Source organism: Heliangelus exortis, chromosome 7 (assembly GCF_036169615.1).
Source record: "Heliangelus exortis chromosome 7, bHelExo1.hap1, whole genome shotgun sequence".
NCBI lineage: Eukaryota > Metazoa > Chordata > Aves > Apodiformes > Trochilidae > Heliangelus > Heliangelus exortis.
Window position 1 is genome coordinate 27,075,336 of NC_092428.1, and position 27,667 is coordinate 27,103,002.

A 27,667-nucleotide genomic window follows, 5' to 3' on the forward strand; every position below is an offset into this window, starting at 1 on the left:
AGGGCCAGAAATCCTTGGCTTGGAGCTGTTCCCTACAACTGCAGCACAATCGAAGTGCAAGGCAAAAATTAACATGTTGGTTATACTGCAAAAGTCCTGATGTTTAAGGAACATGTCCTGCCAACTGAAATTCCTGAGAACAGTCACACCCCTACAAAGCAAGTGCTGTTAAGCATGTAGTGGATTTTCTAAAAATTCATCAGGACTAAACTGATTCCCTGTGGGAAGTTTTGTGAGAGGAGTTATAAACAACCTATCACAGATACGTGGGGATCCTGAAAACCTGATGAATTTAAAAAACATGCATTTGATTAAAAGTCACCCAGGCTGTTGTGGCAATTACTCCTAAATTTGCCATGCAGCTAACACATAAAGGTAGTCAATAATATCCAACTTGCAACTGAGAAACCACGAACAGCTTTTGCTTGCTAATTGACTGCAAAGAACCAAACCCCATCATAAAGCCCTTCATCAGCAAATGACTGGAGTGCCACCAGTGCAGTTGGGTACTTCAAGGACATTGGAAAAAAAAAAACTGGGTAAACAGTCCCTATCTCATCAGCTTGTCACACTGAACCAAGGGACCTTTAGGCACACACTGAAGAGAAACAATGGTTGACAACCTGGCTCGTGGATTTTTCTTAGGAAATATCTGGAGTGAACACAAGGCTACTGGACTTCTCTTATCTCTCACCATATATTTCCTGAAAGGATTCTTGAACAGAGCTCAGAATCTTTCTACCTTTTATTGGTATAAAAAATGATGAAGACTATCTGTGGATCACACAGCAGGATTTCTCTGACTTCATTTGTGGAAATGAAATCACCACATTCAGGGAGAAATAAAAGGCTTTGAAATTGTTCCATCAAAAAACAGGAAGATTCAGATCAAATAGAGAGCAGATGGAGCTATGGACTGACACAGTCACAAATCCTCCCCAAAGCATGTCTGAGAATACTTTCTTAGCTGGACCTTTTTGTTTCTTTTCTTTCTGTAGTTCTTACAACCTAAAGGGAACAGAAATTTCTCAGCTGCCCTTAAAAGCTCCTCCCATGATGCAATCAAAGGAAAAAAAACCAAACCACCAAACAACAGCCACTTGTTTTATGGAAATGTTACAAGAATTAAGCTGGAAAATTTGGCTGTTGTTGAGAAACACTTCATTCCCCTTCCATTCTTACATTTCACACCACTGTCTGAGTGGAGACACATGTAATATGTTTCTGTAGTTGCCATGGTAAACAATTGTTTTCATTACAGCACAGGGAATGGTATGAAGTACTGGAGGTACTGTTAGGGGTGTCTCTGTTACCTTTTGCTTTTGGCAGACATTAAAAGTTTCCTTTGTTCATTTCTCCTTTTTGTAGGAAAACAAGCCTTAGAGGCAGTTATGATTTCTTCCCACCCAGCATGCCCTCTGGGTTGCCCTTCTCTCTTTTAGAATCATTCCAGAAAACAAGAAATTCTCAGCCCTTGGTCCAACTCCTTAGACTTATCCCTTTGTGTTACTGCTAAAAAAACATTTTCAGCAAAGGAAAACCCACTTGTGTTTATCACTTCAGTGAATTTGTTAAAGTTAAGACACCTTGAGAAAATAGTTTCAGCCAAATCCTACTGACAACTTTCTTAGGTGCTCTTAAGCCCAGAGTACAGGAGCAGCTATCAGATGGACTGGGAAGCTGTAGCACCTGTTCTTCATATCCTCACACTGCATCTGCTCCAAATTCCTCATTAACACAGCCAAGAGTCAGATATTACACCCCTTAAAACCTGCCTTATGTTTTTCTGCCATTTCTTCTGCATACATCAATTTTACCTTCAGCCTGCCAGCCAGGCAGTGCCTGGGAACACAGTGTTCCTCTCCTGAAGACCTTCATCCAAGCAGACCTGGAACTCTGTTGCTCTTCTATTCACTCTTTTATCTTGCTTAAGTTTATGACCCACCCATACAGGCAGTGTATGAAATACAGATTTTCTACATCTGCCCTCAACCTTCCTGTTTCACTTTGTCCTATTTCTTATTTTGAATTACACAGGCTATTTCCCTCACAGATGGCTAACTATTTCCTACTCTGTTACTTCCCATATGGTCTGGCATCCTTCACAGCTTTACACTTGCCCCTAAAGACAATTGCATTGAGTTTAAAAAACATTTGTGCAGCTTGCCTGAACAAACATACACTAAAGACTCCTTGATATAAGCTGTTCCTCTGGCATACTTTCAGTTCTCCTAAGAGACCTATAATAGCTCCTAACTGAAAGCCATACCCCATCCCAGATTTTAATTATATCCTATATTACAGTGCATGAGAAACCCTGACCCATCACACCCCTGGTGGGACTTTAGATCTTAACAGGTGGCAAGAGACACACTGGAGGTCAAGTTCTCTACTGATGTAACTGCAACAGGGTGTAAATTCCACCCTGGAGGAGAGATGATCAGAGCACAGGTGAAACAGAAAAAACAGCTATCCCTGATTTAACCTTTAACCTTCAATGGAGATACCATGTGAGCAACACTTGCACACTATTGGAAGGGAACAGGTACAGAAACTAGAGAAAACATCCTTTAGTATGAATACATTAATTTAGAGGTGTTTTTCTTCAATCTCAATAGTCCCATGACTTGTTCTACACTCCCAGCAACAAAACAAGTTAAGCTGCCTTGCTACTTCTACAAATAGATCTGGAACAGTCTTTATATGCTTATCCTTGAAAGAGTCATATAAAGCCACCCTTGTGCAGAGAAACTAAAAGCAAATTTCTATACAGAACTAATATTTTTTTCTTTTCTTGTGCTGCCTTTCTCCATGTTTTCTGACAGTAGAAGTCGTATCTTTTTTTCTTTCCTTTTACATCCAAATGGATATAACACTAGTAAATATATCAATATGGGTTATCTGTACCAGAAACAGGAAGTCTATGAAGTATATGAAAAAAAAAATCAATAGAAATTCAGTCAATAGAAATTCATGCATGCCATTAAAAGAGCCAAAGGAAAGAACCAGATCATAAAGCATCTAAAAGCATCTGCAAGACCTCCCAGTATTTCCCCCACTTTACCACATACTTCTTTTTTGTTTTGTTTTGTTTTGTTCATTCCATGCATTTGTCTTCAATGAAAAATTCTTTACCAACTTCATTTGCAGATTTGAGGAGGTAACACCAACTGTCATGCTCATCCTATTAGGTTCACTGTGAATTTCAATGCTCAATTATCATATTATCCATGCATATGCCCCAAGCTGCTTCATTTATTGTAATATTTCATTGTAAGGTTTACGATATTCATCTGCATTTGCCTCACTCTGTCACATCATCATGCATGGACATCACCTAAATAAATAATGTCTTAAAAAAACCCCAAACCATGCTAGAGCCACTCACATAATCCAGATGCTGCTACAGTGCAGTGGCTCTGGCTTTCTCTAATACAGATGTTCAGAATCATGCTCTAAAAAACCTATAAATGCAGGCAACCAGATCAAAACTGATCCCAAGAACATCTGGCCAAAGGGATGCACTATTGTTTAACAAAGGCATCAGCAGCATTGCTTACAGTACCTGCCTTAGCTTTTTGATAGAGTTCATTATGCAAGGTGGTGATAACAGCTGCAGAGAATGAATATGTTTTCACTTAATAACATTTAACATTTCAGATTCAGAAAATTCTCTAAACCTCAGAAGCTACTTGAAGTGAAGCATGTTTATAAATAAACTAATGGAAGATCAAGTTGTAATTTATTTTACTATCCAGACACAACTTTTCAATAGCAAGAAATTTGTCTTTCTTAGTGTCCTGAGGACACTTGCAACTCCAACTACCTGCTTCATCAGCTTCAAGGTTTTAAAGTTATTTAGGACTCAACCAGGGTTCATTAAACTCAGGCTTCCTATGTATTTCAGTGGCTGTGTACAAGACCAATCAAGCACCCCAGTGTTAGAGCAGTCATTGCCCCTGTCTGCTTGCTCAGCTGTATCCTTCTCCTTATACAAGTGTTTCCTTCAAATGCATGCATTCATTATTTCTCAGCCATAAAAAAATATAAAAATCTATATTATGTTTGCATCAAGACAAAACTAGTGAACAGGTTTAGTTCAAAATCACACAGAAAAACATATTAAGTAGGTTACAACTAATTTTTCTTTCCTTTTTAGACACAACGGCCAGAGTGGAGGATGAATTTTCAGCACAGTCATTGAAGGCACATTGCTACCAAAAGACTTTTAAAAGACTGCTCATGCAAATGTAGCCTTCACCAAGAGCAAGTTAAATGTAAAGCTGAAGAAAGTAAAGTGGGAAGACCAGAACATACTGAATTCAACAGGAAAACTTCCAGAGAATTCACAGGACTTCACTCTACAATTTTCAACCTACAATTTTCTTGTAGGTTCAAGCTTTTGGCCCATCTTTACAGCCACAGGAATTATAGTTTCTTTGTCTGCTCTGTAGAAGAACACTTGAAGCCAAAATCTTCCTTGAACTGAACTTGGTATAATTAACACAAATCTGAACTGAATTTAATACTGATCAAAAGTGCACAAGAGGATATTAATCTGACCCAAAGTTGCTTGCATCCTATGCAGTCTACAAAGCAAGAAAGAGAACATGCCTTTACTGTGACATGGGCTGCTCTTGTTTATTTTTCTAATAAATTGGATAGGATTTACTTTTTTAATTCTAAGGCTCCCGGATTTCAACACTGGGTATTTAACATGGTATTTACCCATTTTCAACATGGGTATTTAGACTCATGTGTGCTAAGCTGAATGCAAAAATCAACTATACTGGCCTAAAAGATGAGTGAAACGGTCCCACAGTTTGTTGTTCTCAGGCTCCAACATTCAACTCCATAAAGCCTAGCACTGCAGAGGCACTGCCCTCCTCAGGACCACTGAGAACACATCTTTACAGCTGTATTTTCTAGCTCTGTATTTCTGTAGTGAAGGGAGCTGCACTCAAGAGTGGGTAAAGCACCACAACATCACAACTGAACTGACCAAAGCACTGAGCAGGACACAGGGCACAGGGCTTGAATTAACACCCTCAGCAGAGCAGCACTGATTGAACTACATAGAATCATAGAATCATAGAATTAGCTGGGTTGGAAGGGACCTCAGAGATCATCAAGTCCAACCCTTGATCCACCGGTGCGGTTGCCAGCCCATGGCACTGAGTGCCACATCCAGTCTCTTTTTAAATGTCTCCAGGGGCGGAGAATCCACCACCTCACCGGGCAGCCCATTCCATTGCCTGATCACCCTCTCCGTAAAAAAATTCTTTCTGATATCCAACCTAAATCTCCCCTGGCACAACTTAAGACTGTGTCCTCTTGTCTTGTTGAAAGTCATCTGGGAAAAGAGACCAACCCCCCCCTGGCTCCAACCTCCTTTCAGGGAGTTGTAGAGAGTGATGAGGTCTCCCCTGAGCCTCCTCTTCTCCAGGCTGAACAGCCCCAGCTCTCTCAGCCTCTCTTCATAGGGCCTGTGCTCGAGTCCCTTCACCAGCCTGGTTGCCCTCCTTTGGACCTGCTCCAGGACCTCGATATCCTTCCTGAACTGAGGGGCCCAGAACTGGACACAGGACTCAAGGTGAGGCCTCACCAACGCTGAGTACAGGGGCAGAATCACTTCCTTGGACCTGCTGGCGACGCTGTTTCTGATACAGGCCAGGATGCCATTGGCCTTCTTGGCCACCTGGGCACACTGCTGGCTCATGTTCAGCTTCCTGGCAATCCAGACTCCCAGGTCCCTCTCTGTCTGGCTGCTCTCAGCCACTCTGTGCCCAGCCTGGAGCTCCCCATGGGGGTTGTTGTGGCCAAAGTGCAGGACCCAGCACTTGGCCGTGTTGAACCTCATCCCGTTGGGATCAGCCCAACTCTCCAGTCTGTCCAGGTCCCTCTGCATCCCACATGATGCTGTCCTGCCTCTCACACACACATCCTGCCCTGGCTGGCAGTGTGACTGCTTCTTTTTTGCAACTAGAGATGGGAAGGCAGTGCAGACACACTAGCAATCCATTGGCATGGATGCTCTCAGGTTGTCTGCCCACTGCTAGCCTGTTCCAAGTCCATACCAGCACATTATTACTTTGCCTGCAGGTGTAAGCTACACTTCAGGTGTACCTGCAAGCAGTACAGCCACGTGTGCCCCCACAGAAAACACTTCTAATAAATAAACACTGCTCTGAAGGAGAAGAAATGGAAGTGAATGGTGTTTGTAGGTGCAAAGCAAACTCAAGGGAGCCTGAAAGGAGAAAGGTAGTCCAGAATCCAATGGACAGGTAGAACTTCCCAACCCGGGCATGGATGTGCCCTGGATTAGAGAGAAGCAAATGCTCTTGGGCAGCACACAGAACAAGTCCAAACCTGGAATTTTTAAAGTATTTTCTCTAAAGTATTCATATATAGTTGGTCGATACACAGAAACAAGGAACTGATCTAACTGATGGCATTTTTTTCTTTCTAAAAAGCATAAACCATTGGTCCTGGAAAATAATTTATTTTCAACCATTACTTAAACTCAGCTGCTTTTTACCATTTTCATTAGTTTGATATTTACACTGTAATTTTTTCATTTTAGAAGAAAAATTTTCTCTAACACCAGTAGAACGATAGTCCAGCCCCCAGAAGCTCAACTAAATCTAAAATGAAATAATTTTAAGCATTTCATTAAACAAAATTAAAAGATGTGAGAATTAACAAGCAACACTGCACCACATGATGCAAAATACAGCGTCAGTGCCCACAGTGGCAAGTGAGAGCAGGAAAGCTGTGTGGCAGAAGTAGTAGCAAGCACAGCAAATGACAGTGAGGAATCTTCTTAGTAAAGAAGATCATTTTCAACACTATGAAAATGCACCAGCAAACCTCTGCAGAGCGTGGCCTGCGCAGAACCAGACTCTTTGGATAAAAGAACTCAGATGAGGAATGCTGCCATGAAACACAAAAGGGAAAAATGAGTGAAAAGGAAAGCAGTTTCCCCAGCTCAGTGGTTAAGCTCTTTTTTCAATCAAGTTACTATTATCTACTTGCTAGGTAATAATAATTGTGCTATAATATCTGTACTACTTACTAATCCCTGCAGAATCACGAGCATCCAGCCAGTTATAAAAAACACCCAACCATAGGTAATGTGTATTTTTGAAACATACATATAGTTGATTTTTTTTATTTCTTGTTTTGGCTTTGTAATCCTCCACAGAAACCCAGTGGGGGTAAGATCTAAAGCAACCAGGGTTTTAATGAACTCCCTCAAATCTTGGCAAGTTAGAATGCTGATTAATTTATATCACAATTCAGTTACTAAGAGAAAACAGCTAAAGTAAATTCAGTGATAAAAGGGCATTTTTTTTTTTTTTTTTGCTCTATAGGGAAAGGAAACCCAGCAGAGCAAACAGACCATGTCACTGGCTTTTTGCAGAAGCACCAGAAAATCTAGGCCTGACCCTGAACTGCAAGTGGCTGTATCATGGGTTTCTCAGCTCACTAATGATACTCTGATTCTCACACCAGATCTAAATGTATGTCGTAAGAACATGACACTGAATCAAAGTGCAGTTCATAATTTGGTGGTGATGCTCAAATAGCCCATAGCTCCCCCAGATTCATTTGTTTCTGTACCTACCTGTTTGCTCCTGCTTCGTTTAAGTCAGCAGAATGAAACGTGTGCCAGTCAAAGGGAATTCAAACTGATTTCAAAAATCAGGTGTCTGACTTTGCACCAGAGGAGACAGAGACTACAGCCAGCTTCATTTGTCAATGCTTTTTAGAGACATATTAAACCTCTGCATAGAAGCTCTCATCCAGGAACATGGTAACCTTGAATAGCTGTGCCATAACATTTCTCAGATGCCCACTGATTTAATAATACAGAAAATTCAGTCAGATGCAATTCAGTCAGATGTGCTTTGATGAGACTCTTGGGTCCAAGTGAAAGGGAGGGATTGTACCCCAACCATTCGCTGCAAAGCACAAACATTCTGACACCTTCAGCAGACTCAAAACACTGCCTTACACTCAAATTGCTAAATGAGGGAGAAAATTCAGCCTGGCATAATTTTCCATTTTCTTGTGGAATGTCAGGACAGAAAAATGTGCAAATGCTGGATGACATTACAGTGATGTTTGGCTGTGCTACTTCCCATGACCTTCTAGGCCAAATTTTACTTCCATACTATCAGTACAACCCACACTAACATGAACTCTGATCAACAAAAATTTATCTGTACATTTAGGATCATAGCAAACTCTCTGTGGGGGATGTTTTACAGACAAGTGCATGTAAATAAATTCTAAAGGATGTGGCTTCCTGTGAATGAGCCACACATAGAACACAACCCACAGGATATCTTAGATATTAGTTTCCTTGTCTTAAAGACATTTTATCATATATACAGTCTCTAATATTCATATCCAGAAAAATTATCCAAGTTCAAAGAAGTGAGACATCAAAAAGAGTAAATTGGGCAGAAGATGAATTAGTGAATATGGGCTTAGAGTTGCCTGGTGCATGCAAAAAGCCAGGCTCCAGTATTTATCTGAGCAGCATTATTGCCATCAAAAATTTGATCCAGAAAGTCTGTCTGGAAATGTTGAGGTGACTCCAAGGGAAACTGCAGCTCTTCTTGGAACTCAAATTTCAATCACTTTAGGCTGAGGTTTATTATATAAAGGGAGAAGGGTCCATATTGTCTAAATGCTGTAAATTATCACACATAATAGGGGATAGCTATAGAGCAATTATACAGATGTGAAAAAATACTAAAATATTTTGTAGCATTTGCCCTGTAAATTATGCTATCTTTAAGGCAGTGCACTGAGATAGGTAGTGAAACTGGTGAGCCTAAAAATCAGAGCAATACCTCTGAAGTGCCTCCACTGTTTATTCTGCCAGAGTGGTGACAGCTATGCGAAAAAAACACGGAAAAAGTCACTATTTTAAAAACAACATTGAGCTATTGTGTGCTTAAAATATCTGGTGTGTCACCACCATGAATTCAGCTTACCCGTAGCTTATCTTCACTCTTAGTGGATTGCTTACAGTCGGGATGCCAGACAGTGGAACCTGAGAGAGAAAAGATAACCATTTTTATTCAGAGGAAAAACAACCATTTTTATTCAGAGTAAAGCAGATGACTTTTAAGACAAATCAGTTATTAGGGAGAATCCCTTCATTGCACCATATAGTGAATCTTTATAAACTATGCAAGTAATTAATTTTCAACTCTAGCTCACAAGAACCACAAGTGAAAAAAAAAACAACAAACAACATTCAAAGCTTTGGCCCATCTACAGCAGCCTCTTCCTGAAGCTGTCAAAGAACTTTGCTCATATTTTTAATTAAAACTCAAACAGCCTCAAACAGCAAGGCACTCAGCAAGCACCAGGTGGAGGAACAGAGAGACAGAGTGTTCCTCTGGACAGGATGGAGGGTATGAGAAAAGAACTGGGCCATCACCACCTGATCTGTTCTCCCTCTATGCACTGTACCAAATATGAGAATAAAGTTCTAACTGGTAAGTCTATTAATACCAGGATGTGTCTATCACTTCCTTGAGCATTAGGTGTCATATTCAGTTACTGTAAACTAATATTGTATACTAATACTGTAAACTAATAATAGTTCACTTCTTCCCTCCAATTACACAAAATGCAACAGGAAAAGCTAAATTAGAAATTTTGTAATGCAGCAGAATCAGGGCTGTATCTCATCCACTGCTCTATGGGGGAGATGTGACTGTGACACAGGTAGTAGAGGGCAGCATATGGAAGAGCCTCTCCTTAGCTCACAGAGTATTATCCCAGCCATTGGCACAGGGATCATTTCTACCCCTTGCTCTGCAAGATCAGCAGCACGTGTTGCACTGGCATTTCCACCTACGCTTCCTATTCCAGCTTCATGTCCTACTAAAAAAGGCAATGTCTCTGATGTTTGTGTCCCAAAACATAGGATTCTCTCTTATGCTCTGAAAATGTAAACACCCAGCTGTCCCCAAGGGCTGAGCAGTGTCAGGGGTAAGAAGCACATCCACCTCATTCCAGTTCTTTGGAACAGAGTGGAAACTGTGGTTACTGCTGGGAAGCTGCTGGCAGGTATCAGCCAAGTGGAAATGGAGTGGAAGCTAATGCTGATTTTTAACACTGAGTGCAGCTGCAGTCAAATTTAAACATAATTCCAGTCATCCCAAAGCCAATACAGCCTTGTCTGTCTGCAGGGGGGAACATCACCACTTCCCTCTGTCCACAAAGACATCAAACAGAACAAGGTCCAGGTCTCCTGCTGGTGACTATTAGTTTGAGTGTAGTGAGAGGAAACCCAACCCTCAGAGAAGTATGGGTCAGGGCCCCTGGAAATTTTGTCCTCGTGAGCCCTTCCATGGCTCAGTACAGAAGTAAAGACCAGCAGGAATGTTTTCACTTCCCAGCAGCACACAATAACATCACCATCAGGAGACTGGACAGAACTCTGGACCAGGAACATGAGATATTTGGCTTTGAGTCTAAGAGAAGGAAGAAGAAACTGTGCATTTGGCAGAGGCAAATGAGAAGTCAACAGGGAGAAGTGTACCAACAGGTTTCTCTGTAAACAAACAGCATCCTCAGATCCAGGACCCCACAGAGCCTGTGAGATCAGTAGGGAAGCATTCCCTGGGCATTTGCTTAGGAGGTCAGACAGATCCAAGCAATCAGGAAGAAAGGAGTTCATGTTCTAACGCTGATGAACTAAGACGTGGAAGGTTTAGATTAAATTCTCCTTCTTTCTTCTCTTCCTGTGTGACCCTGAGAAAAATGATCTCTGTTCCTCTGTACCTCAGTTTATTTTCTATTAAGCCATCCCCATCATCAAATATAAAGCTGTCTCTGCATTTTTGGACAGTACTTAGCATGAGCTGGCACAATTTTAGGGACACCTCTAGAGAGTGTTGGAGCTGCTGAAAGTGAACAAGAAATGCAGGAGAGCTTGGATGCCATTTTCATGGTGAAATTTAGGTAACAGTTTTGAGTTCTCTTTCACATAACAGTAAGTGGTTTGAAATAGATGGAATTAAAGAAACCAAACCAGGTAGAGCAGGATTAAAAAATTAAATGCAAGAATATTAAATGATCTTGACCTCTGAGCCACCTAATAGTTGTAGATTTTCTTCATCCAAACATAACAATTTTGAAATTCTCAGAAATTCTCAAGCTGCATTGCTGCTCTTAGAAACAGTTCAGCAAATTCTGGTTATTTCTACTCCTTACATGTACTTTTTTGCTCACTTCGTAGACATCAATGAATGTGATAATTTATTTAGCTTTTTACTTTTATCGTTGTTTCAATGTAGAGCTCTAAAACTCAGTATGTTGGGTTATCATTTACACACTGAGTAAGGCTGAAAACCTGTATGAAAATCAAGTGAAGCACCATTCTAGCTCAGCAATAGTCTTCTGGGACAGCCCATTAGGAAGCCACTGGAAAAGGAAAGGTTTCTATCTCATTTATTTTCATTTTCCTTGAGGGAGCAAGCCAAAGCCAGAGAGCTTCTGCTAGCATTATTTAAACCATGCTTAACACAGAAAGCCCCAAAATAAAGAGAATGTTTTCCCACGTATTCATTTTGCAGGTTTCCTGTGTTTCTAATACAAACAGCCACCACAAACCTGCCAGGCTCCTCTATTATACAAAGCAGAACCAACTGAGTGCTTCCATGTCTTGTGGAGAGGACAATTACCAGGGAGACAGAAGCTGCATATTTTCAGGTAATTTATCAATAATGCAATTTCCATTCTAGCTTCAGTGGTGTGGTATTTTTATTTCAGAGAAACCTTTGGAATGCCATTATTTTATACCCTGGAGTAAACAATTTCTATGGAGTCAGGATATACATTTCAGCTGAGAGCTTTATGCAGGAAAGGCTTTTAGGTCCCTTACAGACATGCTGAATCCAGCATGGAAAGCTTTGGCAGGGCAGCCTGAAGCACACTCAGCAAAAACATTATTTAGTCAGAAAACAGTTTTTGAACAACAAAATAATGTATTTTGGCCTGCTCCTCCTCTGAGACAGAGGGAGTATGAAGAACATTAATTCACAATCACAGAAAGGGAGATACAGCCAAAACCAGAATGATGGCAGATCACAGGGGGCAGGTGTCTCTCCACTCTCTTTTATATCACCTGAACTTGGCCACAACATAATCTAGTCCTGTTGAAGTGGAAGAAATACTTTCTGTCTTATTTGGAGCTGCAAAAGCCAAATCAACATGAACTCCAACTCTCTGCTAGACAGACGTGAGTGGTATCAGCTGCAAACAGCTTTTATTTATAGCAGCAAAGGATGAACTGATGCTCACCTTGAACTCTGGAGTTTATCATACTATGGTGTGAGGAAATTGAGAAGATCAGAAAGTTGCTGCTTTCAAATTATTCTTTCCAATTTGTCATAAGAAAACAGCACTTCCTACCCAGTCTCTCCTTACTCTTGCAACACAAGCTGCCACACAACTCAATGTGTTCTGCACACAGATGGAATAAAGTGCCTAAGGTGTAAGGTCAGTGAGAGATGAAAGAGGCAGACTGCAAGGGAGGACAAAGTATCCAGTAACACAGGTTAGCTTCAAAGGTATTCCTTAAAAACATTATCTCAGTTTGGAATTCCTACAGAAGGAATCCCTCCTCAGGATTTCAAGAGGTGGCTGCCACCACACTTTCATCATTTCATTCCTTTTACACTCATTTTAGGTACATCAGGCAAGTTTTCTAACATAAGTACAATATACAAAATCCCAATATGTATCAGGCTTTTTCTACCAATATTAATTAATACCACAGCAAGCAATAAGATAACTGTAGCTTAATAGTTAACATGCTACCTTCTGGGATAACAGGTGCAATTAATATCAAGGATAGTTTTTAATCAAAGAAATGACCACCTTTTTTTGTGTGAAAGAATTATGAAAAAAATCTGACTGGATTATCTCAGTGTGTGAAGCAGTTAAAAGGAGATAAAAATGAACATATAAGAAAGAAATGGCTACAGAAAGACATACAAACAAAGTATATGGGAATAAAGAGAGACACATGACCAGATAAAAGGGCAACAGGCAAGACAAGAAAATATGACTGAAAACCAGAGAAGACAATCTCTCAATGCACATGGGGAATGAGGTCTTCAAGATTCAATACAAGCTCACTTAAGTCTTTGGAAGTTTTTCCATTGCCTTTTATAGTTTGGAGTGTGGTCCAGAAAAGCAAAGAAAATGATCAGCAGAATTCAGGAGAAACCCTCTAACTTTGTCTGTTCAGAGGCAGCCTAAATAATTTTGGTTCTGCCTCAGGTAGGGTGTAGTCACTGCAAAGCCACCATCATGACCACTTACAAGAGTGGAGTGAAGGAGTTTCAAGGTAAAAAGTGTGAGAACACTGTAATGAAGATGGGATAACTGTAGTTGCCATAGACTCCTTGCCTATATTACTTAGTCTATATTTCTAGGTCTGGTTTTCTTGTTTTGGAATGGAGACATCCTTACCTTGCAGATACATTTCTTCTCCTTCTGTGAACATTTGGTTGCACCTGCTGCATCGTGCACAGCTTGGATGGTAATGCTTGTCACCTGCCTAAAACAAAAACAAACATTAAAAAAAGGGGAAAATGAGGGATCATTGCATTACACTGCTTTTTTGAGAAACGTATTGCCATTTGTCTTCTACTTCACCTATTTTGGTACTACATTGCCCTTGTGATGTGACAAAAGTAATAAAGAAATAAGATCTGACACAGTGCTTCACTCCAGAGGCTCAGGAGTATCCCTGTCCTCAACAGGGCCAGCAGCCACTTCTTGGGGTAAAACGCTATAAAGAAAACAAGACAATAAAGAACAACCTTTCCTCTTCACACCTTCCAATTCAAGTTATCAGCAGTTCAAAGACCTTCAGCCTAGAGGCCACATCACAACCTCTCTCTTCCCCATGAGTTGTCAAACAGCTTTTTTAATTGCCACCTCAGTCCAAGGCAATCAATGTCACACTGCAGTTAGACACTTGCATAAACCTGCTGCCTCCTCATTTTGGGAAACACCATGTATCTGCTCAATTGGTTAATTGTTTAATTTATAAATTTAGACAATGAACAACACTTCTCAACCTGCCATTTCATTCATTGGCCTTCTTCCTGCTACTGCTGATATGGGCATAAAGAGAGACAGCTCTCTGGAGCCACTTGAGGAACCATCAGCTCCCGGATGCCTGACTTCAGAAGCCACACTAGCACAGACAGCTTGAGCTGAACTGGAACTACTGATGTAAAGATACTAAATACTCTAGATCCTGTTACCCAAATTTACCAAGCTATTCAGTCCCTTAAGTACACTGACACCCACAATAAACAAAGATGATCAGATTTTAGGCCTAGGACGACAGGAAAAAAACTCAAGGCCCAGATATTAATGTGATCTCTTCTTAGAAGACAAAGCAACCAATTTATAAGCTTCCTTGCATCAGAAACTAAGCATACAAAATCCACATCAGGCTTTTTTTAATCTAAAAATAATTAATCCTGGAAAATGACCCTCAGTAGTTTCCAGTAATGAATCCTAAAAGACTTTAAAATTTTACCTGGCTTTTAAAACAAGTTAAATCCATTTCTTCTCTCCACTGAGATGTTTCATGCACAAAGCAGATACTTACTCTGTAGCTGACTTGTAAAATGCCACCAAATCCATTCTCTATCTCATTATACTTGAGACTGTAACATTACCAACTTCACCCTTTCCTTTTGTTTATTTAGATAAGTAACAACATATTTTTGGTTCATATTCAACACTAATTATACATGCCTAGTATTTAAAAGTATGGCATGATGAAGCATATGGATCAAAGTACCTGACAACTACCAAACAACCAGATCTGCCACCCAGCCCCTTCTACAGCTGAAGTTGAAGCATTTCATCTTAATATTCTTATTTATTCCTGCCTAGGAGTGCAGTACTTGGGTTTAAGGAAAAACTGGGAAATGTATCTACTCCTAGAGACAGTGGTGCTTATTGACATGACTGTTTATCTTTTTTTTATCACGAAGAACAATTCCCATCCAGGAATTTCAGAAATACAAGGCTGGAGAAAAGGACTCAGTGTGATGTTAGTTTAGCCATGCACTGCAAACCCCTGCACTTCTCTTACTTTGCTGTTGATTCCTGCTGCTTGGAGGGAGACATCCACCAGACAGAGAGATTAATGTGATTTAGTACTTTTTGCACAGCACACCTGGACCTATCAGATAAAAAAGGGGCTTCGGTACAAGGGAGGATGAAAGGTCACTATAAGATTTGCCTATTCAAGGAAGAAAAGCTAATGAGGGAGGAAATGTGGAATTTATGCTTGACTTGCAGCAACAAAGCCAATACTGAACCAGAGGCAAAACCACAGTTAATGCTCATTTTCACTATTGGATGTTCTCTTCATCACTGACTGTCTACCAATTATTTAACCCCTGAGGTGTCCAATCAGGTCTATTCAAGAGTGGAATTTAAGAAAAAGAAAATTAAGAAACTCCACCTGTACCTGAAATGTAAAACTGGCATCAAGCCACAGTTATTTTGATCAAAGACCAACTACTTGTATATATAAATGGAACATATGGCTGTGAAAACTGAGCAGAAGCCACTATAATTTTTTGCACTTTCATCCTCACACAAACAATAATTGTACATACAGAGGAACAATTTTATCTGTGTTTCATTACAATAAAGCTTCTCAATTTTCAGACATTCCTGAAGTTCTTCAGCAGAGTCAGCCCCACAGATCTGTTTGTCACAAGTGATTTCAGATGCATTTGATTTAACGATGATGGCAAATCCTGTGTCCTGGGAACTGCTCCCAGTTAATGAGATATAAAAAATTCCTGAGAAGGCTGAATTACTGCCAGGAAGGGTCTTCTCTGAACAGGAAGAGAATAATTGAAAAATAGATCTCAAAAAAAAGCAGCCTGATGGAGACAGACCTGGAGGTCATACTGAATATGAGCCAGCAGTGTGCCCTGGGGCACAGCCGGGTGGGCCAACCCTGTCCTGGGGTGCATCAAGCACCAACTGGGTCCAAGGGTCACCAACTGGGTCCAAGGGTCACCAATTGGGTCCAAGGGTCACCAACTGGTCAGGGGAGGTGACTGTCCCACTCTGCACTGGTACAGCCTCACCTTGAGTAGTGTGTGCAGGTTTGGGCACTGCTGCATAGAAAAGACATCAAGCTATTGGAAAGTGCCCTAAGGAGAGGAACAAGGATGATGAAGGATCTGGAAAGGATGAGGAGTGGCTGAGGTCACTTGAATTGTTCAGTCTGGAGAAGAGGAGGCTGAGGGGTGACCTCATTGCAGTCTGGGGCTTCCTCAAGAGGGGAAGAGTTGGGGCTGGCACCAATTTCTTAACTCCTCTGACCCAAGACAGGACTTGGGGAAATGGTAGGAAGCTGAGTCAGGGGATGTTTAGGTTAGGTATCAAGAAAAGGTTTTTCACCCAGAGGGCAGCTGAGCAGTGGAACAGCTCCCCAGGGAAGTGGTCCCAGCACCAAGCCTGCCTGAGTTCAAGAAGCCTTTGGATGATGCTCTCAGGCACATGGTGTGGTCTTGGGGGTGTCCTACACAGGGACAGGAGTTGGACTTGATGATCCTGTTCAAGGCTTATACTGGAATCAAGCTTTAAGCAACACTGAGCTTCAGTTTCCCAATCTAAAAAGAAGGTTAAATAACTATTAATGCCTTTCATAAGATACTTTGGGAAAACATAGCAAGGGAATCAATTATGAAAATGTATTCCTCATGACCAGTCCTGAGAATAAAACCACATAATCACTTCTCCTCTAAGGCTTATGAATGACAGCTGGAGGCTCACTTGTTGGGATTCATGGATGATGGAGCTTGATGTGAATACTATGCAGAGGATGTGTCCCCAGTAACATTAGCAAAAGTACAAGCTCTATTATGTATGAGAACAATAGAAAGACCAATAATAATAATAATGAGAGACCAAACTTTCACTGACTGCCTTTTCAGACTGTAGCTATCAATTTTCAGCCTACTTCAAGCATACTATTCCCTTGAATAACTTCAACTGGAAGAAACAAATCCTCCTTAGCTGATTACACCAGCCTGCAATGCCAGTTTAAAAGCCAGGGTATATTGTTTACAGGGGGCTTTAAAGGCTTGCCCCAATGGAGGGGTGATAATCCAGTACAATGGTCCAGAATAGAAAAGCTCCCAGAACACAGCCACTGCATTAAACACTGCACACATCAGGATTAAAGAGACCACTTATTGTTTAAAAAGAAAACTAAAAGGCTGGAGGAAAGGAGTTAATTTGAGCACCAGTTAACACAAGGCACTGAGCTCCTGTAGACTCCTGCTCATACCACTGATGCTCCAACTCTTCACAACCCTCATTTGCTTTCGTTTTACCAAGATACCTTTGGGGACCTCCTGAAGCCAAAAGTGTACTGGTACTCAGAAGTGTCCGGGAAGGCCTCGGTGGGTATGGCAAGAATGATTCCACATCAGAAGCTATAAATACAGCTGGATGAAAGCTGATGTGATGTGCCCCAGAAACCCAGCATAAAGAGCCCCCGCGCTGAGCACACATGCAGCGTTAATCCCATGACAACAGAACTTCAAAAGCCAAGGAATGTATTTTCTGAGTCCATCCCCTCTTGTCCCCTGCTTCCCACAAAAGTAACTTCTATTCTCTGAGTGCTTGTAGAGCTCTAGTCTGATTAAATAAATGTTTTCCTCTTCGGTGACTGTGAGAGCTTAAGATTTCCTATTACTCATGCCTTCAGTTCTGTTCTTCCTTCCAGAACAACAGTGAACAAGAGCCAGAGAGAACAATAACAAGAATCCCTCTAGGAGAGCTCAAATGCCAGTGGTTCTGGCAGAGGAAGAACTAATTACCAACAGACATTTTCTGCTGGCCAAAGGACACAATTAAGTACATGTTTGTTGCATTACATTTGCACAGCTGCACCTGACAAACAGTGACTGAACATGTAGAAAGCTTTACTTTTCTAAAACTATTTAAATACCAAAAAAAGCTGCTATGCAGATGAGAGAGTACAGTTAAGAGCAGAAGCCCCTTCCCTCTCCCCTCCCCCACCTTTTTTTAATTAACAGTAAACGGGCCCACTTGATGGACAAAACTAATCCAATATTTAGTTCTACTATGACTCTGAGGAAGATCACCTGATTTCCCAACTCTCTTAAGGATAAGGAAGCAGCACAATGAATAACTCATCTTTTAAATCTCTTCAGGAATTTCACAAACTGTAAAACAGGAACTGTGGCAGTAGCCTACCAGTTTACAGTGAAGCTTTATTTTAATTACTTGCAGAGGTCACAGAGCCTTAAACCCTGTTTGATGTTTGGTATAACATCAAATTCCATTGTTTCCTTCTCTGCAGGCTCCTGTGATCTCATGAGCGGCTGGAACAGCACAAACACTGTGAAGACCAAAATTGGTCTCTAATAACATCCTGACCCAAACTGTCCACTCTTTTTTTTCCCAGGCTCTTATCTGTTTAGCAAGTCACTACAAATATCTGCACTGAGATACAAGAATAATAGTACAGCTCCTTTGCTTCCAAAGGACTTTAGAATCTACCATAGTTTTCCCTAAAGGAAGGAAAGTGTAACACAATTTCAACAGTGGAAATATTCTAGGCCTGATAAATCCTTGCTTGGCATGTCTTTAAAACTAGGACTTTCTAAAGCTGTTTTTAACACTGCTGTCACAACAGTCTCAATAAAAACAGCTCTCAGCACAGGCTCTGCCTCAGTTCGACCTGGGAGAGGATGGAGCAGCAGGAATCAGAGCTCCCACTGGCAGTTCCCATGCTGATGGGGCTGCAGGACACAAGACACCACACTGGGGAAAGTGGGAACTGGAGCGTGAGGCTGTCACTGTAAATCTGAATGACAACATGCATGCAAGATACATGGAGAGCTTCAGAGTCTTCTCTCTCACTTGCTGTGCTGCCTTGGGTAAGCCAAAACTGCCGCTGTCCTGCTGCTACAAATGCTCTCACTGTTAATTCACACCCAGTTTTTGGTTTTTGTGCAGAAATAATTCCAAGCATTCCAGCAGGGTCTGCCAATATCATGCTAGTATATTCCTCAACAGATGGACCGTAATAAACTCTGTAACTTGTGTTAATTCTGTCAGCATACTATATTGTTATGCCCATCAGTTGCTGCTAATAGCAGTGCAATCATTAGCTGCTTAAAATACAATTTTTTCCTTATAGCAAAGATATGAGTAAGGATTCAGGATAACTTCCCAGTTGTGCAACTGCTCTGCTGGCAGGAAGAACCTGTCCTCACGGCAGATGAGTATCAAGTGGACTTCATTTAGCAAGATCTTAGCAGGCACTTGCAACTGCACCACCAGTACTGACTTGAGTTGTCACTTTCCTGTCACCTCTCCCATGGTGAGGGGGTTGCACACACGTGTGAAATGCTGAACTACCAACCACAGTCTTTATGGGAACCATGCATTCCATTTCCATGGGGAAAAGCCACCTACTGCTACACACAGGACCAAGGTTATGACCTTCCATCATCTATACAGGTTAACAGCAGGAGGCTGGTACCACAAAGAAGGTAATTCCACTCAACTAAGAAATGTAGCCAGAGTAGCCCAAAGTGGATGCTTAGAACATTTGGGGCAGTACAGAGGAGCAAAGCACTAGCAGACACAGGTTTATTGCCTATTGCCAGGATTTCTGCATCTCTGCAGGATCCAGGGCAACCTTTGTGCACAAAGAAACCTAATCCCAGTGACTGAATATGTAGTTTACCAGAAAAAATCCAGAGAAAATGTGTACTAGATTTTAAGATAACGTGGAGATTCTGCAAAAAAAGGTAACCATTGACTGCATGCACTCAGGTGCATCTTTTACTTATGTCCTACATTCTACTCCTGTCAATTCCTCTTCACTATAAAACAGAACATGCACCAACCTACTGCTACAGATACAAACCTGTGAATTCACTGCCTTCACTACCTTTATATTAGGTGCATATGACAGCAAAATTCTTCTGCCATTCAACTTTAAAACATTTTTATCGAATTATTATTTATTTTTATATTATTTTGTTTTTGTAGTTTTGAACTAAACAATATCTATTTGGCAAAGCCTGAAACCATTCCCTTCTCTTATTTCTTAACAATGTTGGAACAGGTCCAGTTCACAAGCACAGGTGTGGACTGCAACATCTCCTGCCATCTTTAGACTTCACAAAGCATTAATATTGCTAGATCTTTAGATTATGTACCAGATGTATATGACAGGCAATCTTCCATAAGACCAGCAATCTTCCAGTTTTTCAAGTCATCTTCATATCTTCTTTTGTTAGCTGCTAATGGGACTGCTAAGTTATTAGGAATATATGAATTCAGGATTGAAACAAAAACACCTTTCTCCTTTTAACTCTCTTCATTGACTGCTACTCCCTTGATCTGTCCCTCTTGCTGAACTGGTAATAACAGAGCTTGATGCTTATGCATTAGCAGGTCCTGTTAACTGAAGTTTTATTTGCAGTGTGGCAGGAAAAGAAAAAAAAAAAAAAAAAAAAAAGGAAGGAGCATGGAAGACTGACATTCTATTAGTGTATTTAATTAAAAACAACCTTCTCAAGTCAGTAGAACATAGCTGACTTCAAGCTGCTGAAATTTGGCTAGAAAATTTAATAATAAACTTCCTTTGTAGCTTAAAAAACCCCTCAGAATTATTTCAAAATCAAAGCATTCCACCCCAGAGCAGGTAATAAATACTAGACCTCATACTAACATAAAAAGGTTATTTGAAATTCTAAGAACCAGCAATTATTTCCATTCCAATCATGGTTTGATTGCATTTCTAGACAGCCAGAAATAAAGAGCACTGTTACATGTGTGTGAATGTGGAATTTTATAGGAACACATTCCTAGGTCTTAAAGTAGCCATAAAAGGATAAACCCAATTTGAATGTCCCAAATTCTGTATTCTAAAATACAAAAAAAATTGTCATGGTCCATATGTTTGAGGCACAGAAAAATCATAAATTTCTAAGACATTATATAACTAAAAAAAAGGGGCAATTATTAAGTCATTAAGTGAGAAATAAAGATAAATTATAAAAAAGCTAAAGTTACTAAAGAAATAAATATGGACAAAATGCTTACAGACCAGAAGTGTCTTTATTAAAGCATAATAACAAAGAATAAAAAAAGAATAACAGAAACAAACAAATAAAAAAAAAAACCCAAAACATACAGATCAGGCAAACATCCCTTGTGAGCTATAAATGAAAAACAATGAAAGATGACATAGAAAAGGCAGGAGTATTCAGATGATGTATCTTTCTGGTGTCTATCTGACAATACTGAAAGACTTATTTTTCCTTTGTGATACTGTTTATTGAGCAAGATTTTTTCCTGAGTCGTGTTTGCCCCAATTCAGCATTTACAAATTAGGAGACTTGAAGAGTTTGCACTCAAGAGCCTGAGGAAGGCTCTAACCAGGCAGATCTCTGACAGATGGAGATGTTAGCAGGGGATGCTCTGCTGAGCCAGATACCTCAGAGATGACTTCCTTCTATCCACAGCATGTGGTACCCCTCCTACCAGCCAAGACAAGAATGCAAAACCTTTCCTGGTACATCACACTAAAATTATGTTTTAATACTCTAATGTAATATGCATGCAAATAAAAAAAGTAGGGTGCTATGACTGAGGGCCACGCTGGGGCAACAGCAACTGAGGGAGGCAGTTTGAGAAGATCATTGCTTGAACTCTCAGAAAATGCTCTCAGAATACCTGAAATTGCTGATTCTTCTGATCAGTTAATGTATACAAGAAATATAAAGGGAAAATAAGAAAAAACCTTTGCTAGTGCAGCATCACTATTATGGCACTGATGAGTGACACATAGATTTATGCATCACTCATGTATTTTATCTTTATTGAAATTTATCTTTATTTATGTGTCACTTATGTATTTTATTTACCTGTGACACACAGATTTACAGAATAGAGTTCAGAGCAGACCACCACAACAAAAGTTTTCAGCTGTGAACATGAAGGATTCAGAGTTAAGTCACTATTCAAAAGGAGGCTTCAGAGATCACTAGATCACAACAGGCAGGTGATTAAAAGCAAATAAAGAAATTATTAGGAGGAAAGAGCATGAGCTTTTCAATTGCACAGAAAAAAAACTATGACAGCAAAAAGGTGAAGTTAGACAAATTTATCCTCAAAATAAAGTGAAGCTTCTAAAAAATAGATTTAAGAGGCAGGAGGGAAAATATGTCTTAAAATCACTCTGCAGTCTGCATGACAACACAGAATAATTTCCCAAAGGATAAGCTTCACTTGGTTTCTACAGGAAAACTCCATGGTTTTTAGGAGAGAACAAGCAAGATGATTTTAGCAGTTCCCCTGACCTTAAAATTCATTCCAATGAGCTTTACACAGAGAGAAGCTTTTACACGAGCATCAGGCTGCTCCTGGGGAACACAGGACTGGACCAAAAGAGGAGAATAATTGGAGTCAGTTTAAGGTTACACTGGAAAACTCTCCAATAGAGTTAAATCAGTTTACCAAGGGCTATCCTTGCTAAGCAGCAAAATCCCTGGTGTAGAAGGGATCTTTTGTTGATGTGAGTTGTGGTTCAGAGAGAAAGTTCAAGTGCAACACCAGAAGTTCTGGGGCTGGGTGTGTTGCATTCAGCACCAGAACTGCAACTGACCCAGAGGGTCCAGCACTTGGAGGGGGCTCTGTAGTATTGGGGAGGTTGAGAAAACAGGTCAGTGCAAAACTAGGCAAAACTCATGGTAACCTCTTCATTGGGTAACTGGAAATCACTTTGCAACTGATGAAGGAAGTGAGAGCTTGAGAGATGAAGCAACTCATCTTGGATCAAAAGTAATGCTTGCAGCAGAGCCAAGCAAAGACTCCCAGCCCTGCTGGACCTCCACAGAGCACACTGATAGATCCAAACAACTCGCTGAATTTCTTGCTCATCTAACACAAAACTGTGTTTCCAACTTTCGGTCAGAAGGTTGTTTCAGGAACTGTGCAACACTTGGCAGGTGATTTAGAAAAGCCTGGTCTGCATTCTGATGCCTGCACTCAGTTCAGAGGGAGTGTCCCAAGAAAAACAGAGAAATAAAAGTTGCAAAGGACAGAGGAAAGGCAGAAGAAACTAAGCATGAGATCAGACACAGTAAATCAGTAGCAAGTCATCAGAGACTATAAAACAAAGGCAGCCTGTAAGAAACAAAGCAGACATAAAGTATTCAATATTACTAATTTGTACCTGGCAGATCCACAGATTGCTCTAAGAGGACAACGTGCTAGGAGTCAATTGAGCAGGGAATATTTTTTCTTTCAGTGACTCGAGCCTGCTTTTGTAGCAAACTGATCCTAAAAGTCACTGTCATTCCAGCTACTCAGATCCAATAATGCCTTAAAAAGTCTAGAGAATGGGTTTTATCCTTGATTAACTGCAATACTACCTGCTACTTCTGGAAATCTTTTCCAGCCAGAGGTCACAACAAGCAACAGCCAACAAGCTAGGGTAGGGAGAGATTTTTTTCATGTATTTTTCTTCCTGACCACACTGCTCTTAACTCCAGAGTCACCAATGCATAATTACCACAAAACCAGCCTGGATTTCACCACACTCAAACTTTTCTTGGGAATCCTTGTTTTGTAATTCTGGCCAAAGTGTTTGTGTTACACTAAATTAAAAACTGAATTATCAGAGGATGTAAAGGTAGTCAATTAGTGCAGAAAAACAGTTGTCTCATTTTTGAAGAAGAGAAACTTTGAATAAATGTTAGACCACTAACGTGTACTTTGCTAAAAGCAACTTTTACTTCAGGCAGGAGTGCTTTTCCCACCTGTTTTTCAGTTTCCTTACTGCTGATCCAAATTATTTCTAATTACTGATGCAAAACCATGCAAGCATACCTTTGAATACTTACTGGCATGAACATCCCATCAGGGTATATTTGTCAGAGCCAAGACACAGGGATGCTACTCCCTACCTTGTTTTCTTAAACTCTACATAAAAACAAGGTACCTAGTTATGCAGGGAAACTATTTCAACAAAATAATCATGACAGAACATATTACTGTGGTGATGAACAGAAAGAGGTGATGGACATAAAAGAGAAAGGGACACCTAACATCATTTGCTGCCATTCAGTTTTTAACTGAGTACAGGGCCTCCACAATGGTTGCTTTAACATCAGTAGTTCAAGGGTGCTGCTGTGATAAATCTGCTCTAGAGGTTTTTTTCCACTTCAGCTTTTACTCTCCTCATTAATAGGAAAAAACATTTGCCAGCCAAGATGCAACTGCTTCACAGAATTCAAAGCAGATCAAAACAGAAGATCCACCTATATATATATATAAAAAATCCATCTCTTTCCAAACCCTATATATAAGTAAATTTCTTAACATTTTAACTTGTACTCAAATAATTTATGATTTTCATTGCAGAAACCTCTGCAAACCATGAAATACCCCAGGACAGTTTCATGGACAGTTTAAATGCCAAAGTCACTGTGTTGCTGGTGATGGAATGGTGCATATCTTGTGTGCTGTTTTCCCCCTCTTATAAAGACTAAGACTTGTAATAAATGTCATACATTCCAGATATCCATCCAAAGAACTACTAGACCTGTGTCATCTAGCATGACCTCAGAACTAAAACCTAGCCATTTTGTGCTCCATCAACCATTTACTCCAAAAATACTCACGTGTATCATATTTCTTCATATTCACTAAAGACAGGTGCTAATTCTGAGGACTTCAAAGTCCATAGAGATTCCAAAGATATCTCCACCACCCCACCCACCACCCTCAAAAGCACCCTGACAAGGCAAGACAAAAGGAGAGGGGACTGAGTGCCCACAGAGGGAACACTGAGCACAATACCCAGATGAAGCCTGTTACAAATAGGTGACAGCTCTAGACTTGTCCCAACAGGCTCTTCTCTTCTGAAGTTTCAAATATGTAACTGCTGCATTCTTCCCAACCACTGCTTTACATGAGGGACATGTTTAAGTCCTATTCTGATCTTGCAGAAGTCAGGAGCAAACCCTCCACTGATAGCTGGACTTAACACAGGAATTAAAGAAATATCACAATCCTGCAAAAAATACTTTATAATTTAATTCATTTTTCATGGTGATCTCAGTCTGGGAGATAAAAAAAAAAAAAAGTAAGAGGCTGAAAAAAATGTTGTAATGTGACAGTGTCTCATTCACCTATCACTACATCCCAACTGGCAGGGAAACTGACACTGGAGGATGCTTTTTTTTCAATGTAAGAACTTTGGTGCAGGAATCATTATTCATTTTTTGTCTGTTGTGGGTGGCTGTGGCTGGTAGCACTAGCACAAAGATTTTAAAAGATGAACAGGAGCAGCACTGGGAGCTACAACATAAAAATAGGTAATGCATTTTCACTAAAGCAAATTGTTCCAAGAGGAGAACAAACCATGTTCTTCACATTCATCCATGCAACTGAATTCTTAATAGAGCTGTGTAAGAATGCAAGAAGAAAAATAAAGTTGTCCAGGTAGTTGCTCTTCCTCTAATAACCCCTATGTGTTACATGTCTAAGGAAGAAATACTTGTTTAAAGTACCTGTTGTGTGCTACTGGAATACATTCATTGGCTGCATATCACTAAGGCTGCTGCTGGTTTTAAGAATCTTTATACTGAAATAAATGCCTCTACTGAAATGATGTTTTTACGTATTTTGATCAGCCCTAGAGTTCTTCAGTAATAGTTACCACAAGAAACAGACCAGAGAATATTTAACTAAGTCAGAAATGTAAAAGCTAAAGATGCTGTGCTAGGAAATGCAGAATATAATCAGCAACACCAGACTCACAAAAGCAATTTATACAGATAAACCGTATTTTTAAAAGCACCTGCAAAATTCCAGCAATCTCTTTGTGACAATGAGGAAGCTTTAATTAGTTATTTTTTCAAATTACTTGTTACAACTTGCTCTTCTTATTCACCACCCCTACATGCACTTTAACATTCCTTCCCTTCCTACTGCTGTTCAAATTGACTGAAGGATGGTTTCCAAACCACTGCTGAGAAGTTAATGCCTTGTGATTATGCTGCCATAGCAACTGAACTTCTGTTAGGGCTCTGTCAACTTCAGATATTATTTTGTCATTTTTATGTCTCAAGTCCTTCCCAATTACAGATGTCTCTCTTACCAAATTCAGCCTTTTGAGAGGGGGGAGAAATGACCAAAATCCCTTCAGAAAGATTTTTACATGAAGCAATTTACATTATTTCTCGGGAAGTATATTCATTCCAGTTTTTTTAACCTGGGTATGGTGTGGTGCTCTAGGCAATTACATCTAGCATATTTTTCATCAGGGAAGGGTAGTCTAAATTAAGTTAAACCTATTCTGCTCCCCAGCTACATAGACAACCTGTCTGGACTGTTTACCCATATCCCGAGTTATCATTAAACTTTTAATTTCCTCATTTTTACACAAACAAGCCTCACATTAGAAAATAATTAAAAAAAATAATCAGCATTCTACATTAACTGATAACACATACTTGTCAGCAATAAAGGCAGGGAAACTAGAAACAAACTCTAACATTATTTCTATGAAACAAATGTCCAGAAGTGATCAAATGAGTAAAACAAACTACATTAAGAACTGAGATAAAGAACTACATTGTTCTTCCATACATCAACATTTAGTTGCAATCAGAAACAGCCTGAGCTCTGTGCCACTCTCTCTTCCCTGCAGTGCCCACGTTAGCTGCACTCTTTATCTGAACAGAATCACAGACAGCCTTTTAGGAAAAAATCCTTCTGGTGCATGGGAACAAAAGTACAAATACTCTTATTATGACACCACTGCTGAGCTATTCAGTCGCATCACAAAGCTGCACCCTTCTCTCCCCTGGAGAAAGCCACGAGGGGGAGAGTTCCCATCCCTTCCAGTTCCCATCTAGTTTTACAGGGAAAGGTTTACCTTCTGACAGTAATTCTTCAGTCTGAGGCCATTCCCTCCTCAGCCCAGCAGGCAGATTCCCTCCACCTCCATTCAGGTTTGGAGCACTGGAAGCTTGGGTTCCCCCCGAGCAAGTGATGGTGAAGTGCCCGTAACTGCCCTGAGCCTCAGTCCTCCTCTGCTCACACACTCTCCTGCACACACCCACCAAAATAAGCAAATAATCCTCCCTGCACGTTAAACCCACTCCAGCTCAGCCAACCCCTTCTGAGAAAGGAAAAGGGGGAGGACCATTTCTCATCACTCGTGTGTCACTGTTCCATGTTGACGCAACTCGGAACTTTCTCCTTTGGTGAGAGGTGTCTGCTGAGCATTAAATTAGCACTCTCTGGAAGTTATTAAATATTACTACCATGGCTTCTGAAGAATTTATCCAGCCTCCTGGGTGTTAGTCTAGTTTTGTCAGAAACACTTAGTTACACTGAGACTGCATGCTAGTCCAATTCAGACTAATGCAAGCAGAGTGCTGGGGCCACTTCTCACAGTGGGATGTGAATCCCTTTATCCCATTTCCATGTTCTGGGAGAGAGGACACCTCAGGCTCACTCTGTGAACATTTGATGAATTCACAGTGTGCCCTGTGCACTCACCTTACCTGAT

General features: G+C 40.4%; 1 protein-coding gene across 10 annotated transcripts in view; it reads right to left on the reverse strand.

The window, feature by feature from the left end:
* The window catches only part of ABLIM1 (actin binding LIM protein 1), a 195,800-nt gene that overhangs the window by 42,586 nt on the left and 125,547 nt on the right, over positions 1 to 27,667 (reverse strand). For 7 of the 10 annotated variants that reach the window (XM_071749483.1, XM_071749478.1, XM_071749476.1 and 4 more), the window contains exons 7-10: positions 13,510 to 13,597; positions 9,009 to 9,067; positions 6,871 to 6,933; positions 3,566 to 3,613 (exon numbers count right to left, since the gene is read on the reverse strand). In XM_071749483.1, the coding sequence (XP_071605584.1) occupies positions 3,566 to 3,613; positions 6,871 to 6,933; positions 9,009 to 9,067; positions 13,510 to 13,597 (258 nt within the window). The remainder of the gene's footprint in view (positions 1 to 3,565; positions 3,614 to 6,870; positions 6,934 to 9,008; positions 9,068 to 13,509; positions 13,598 to 27,667) is intronic. The other 3 variants (XM_071749480.1, XM_071749482.1, XM_071749484.1) reach the window with 2 other exon arrangements.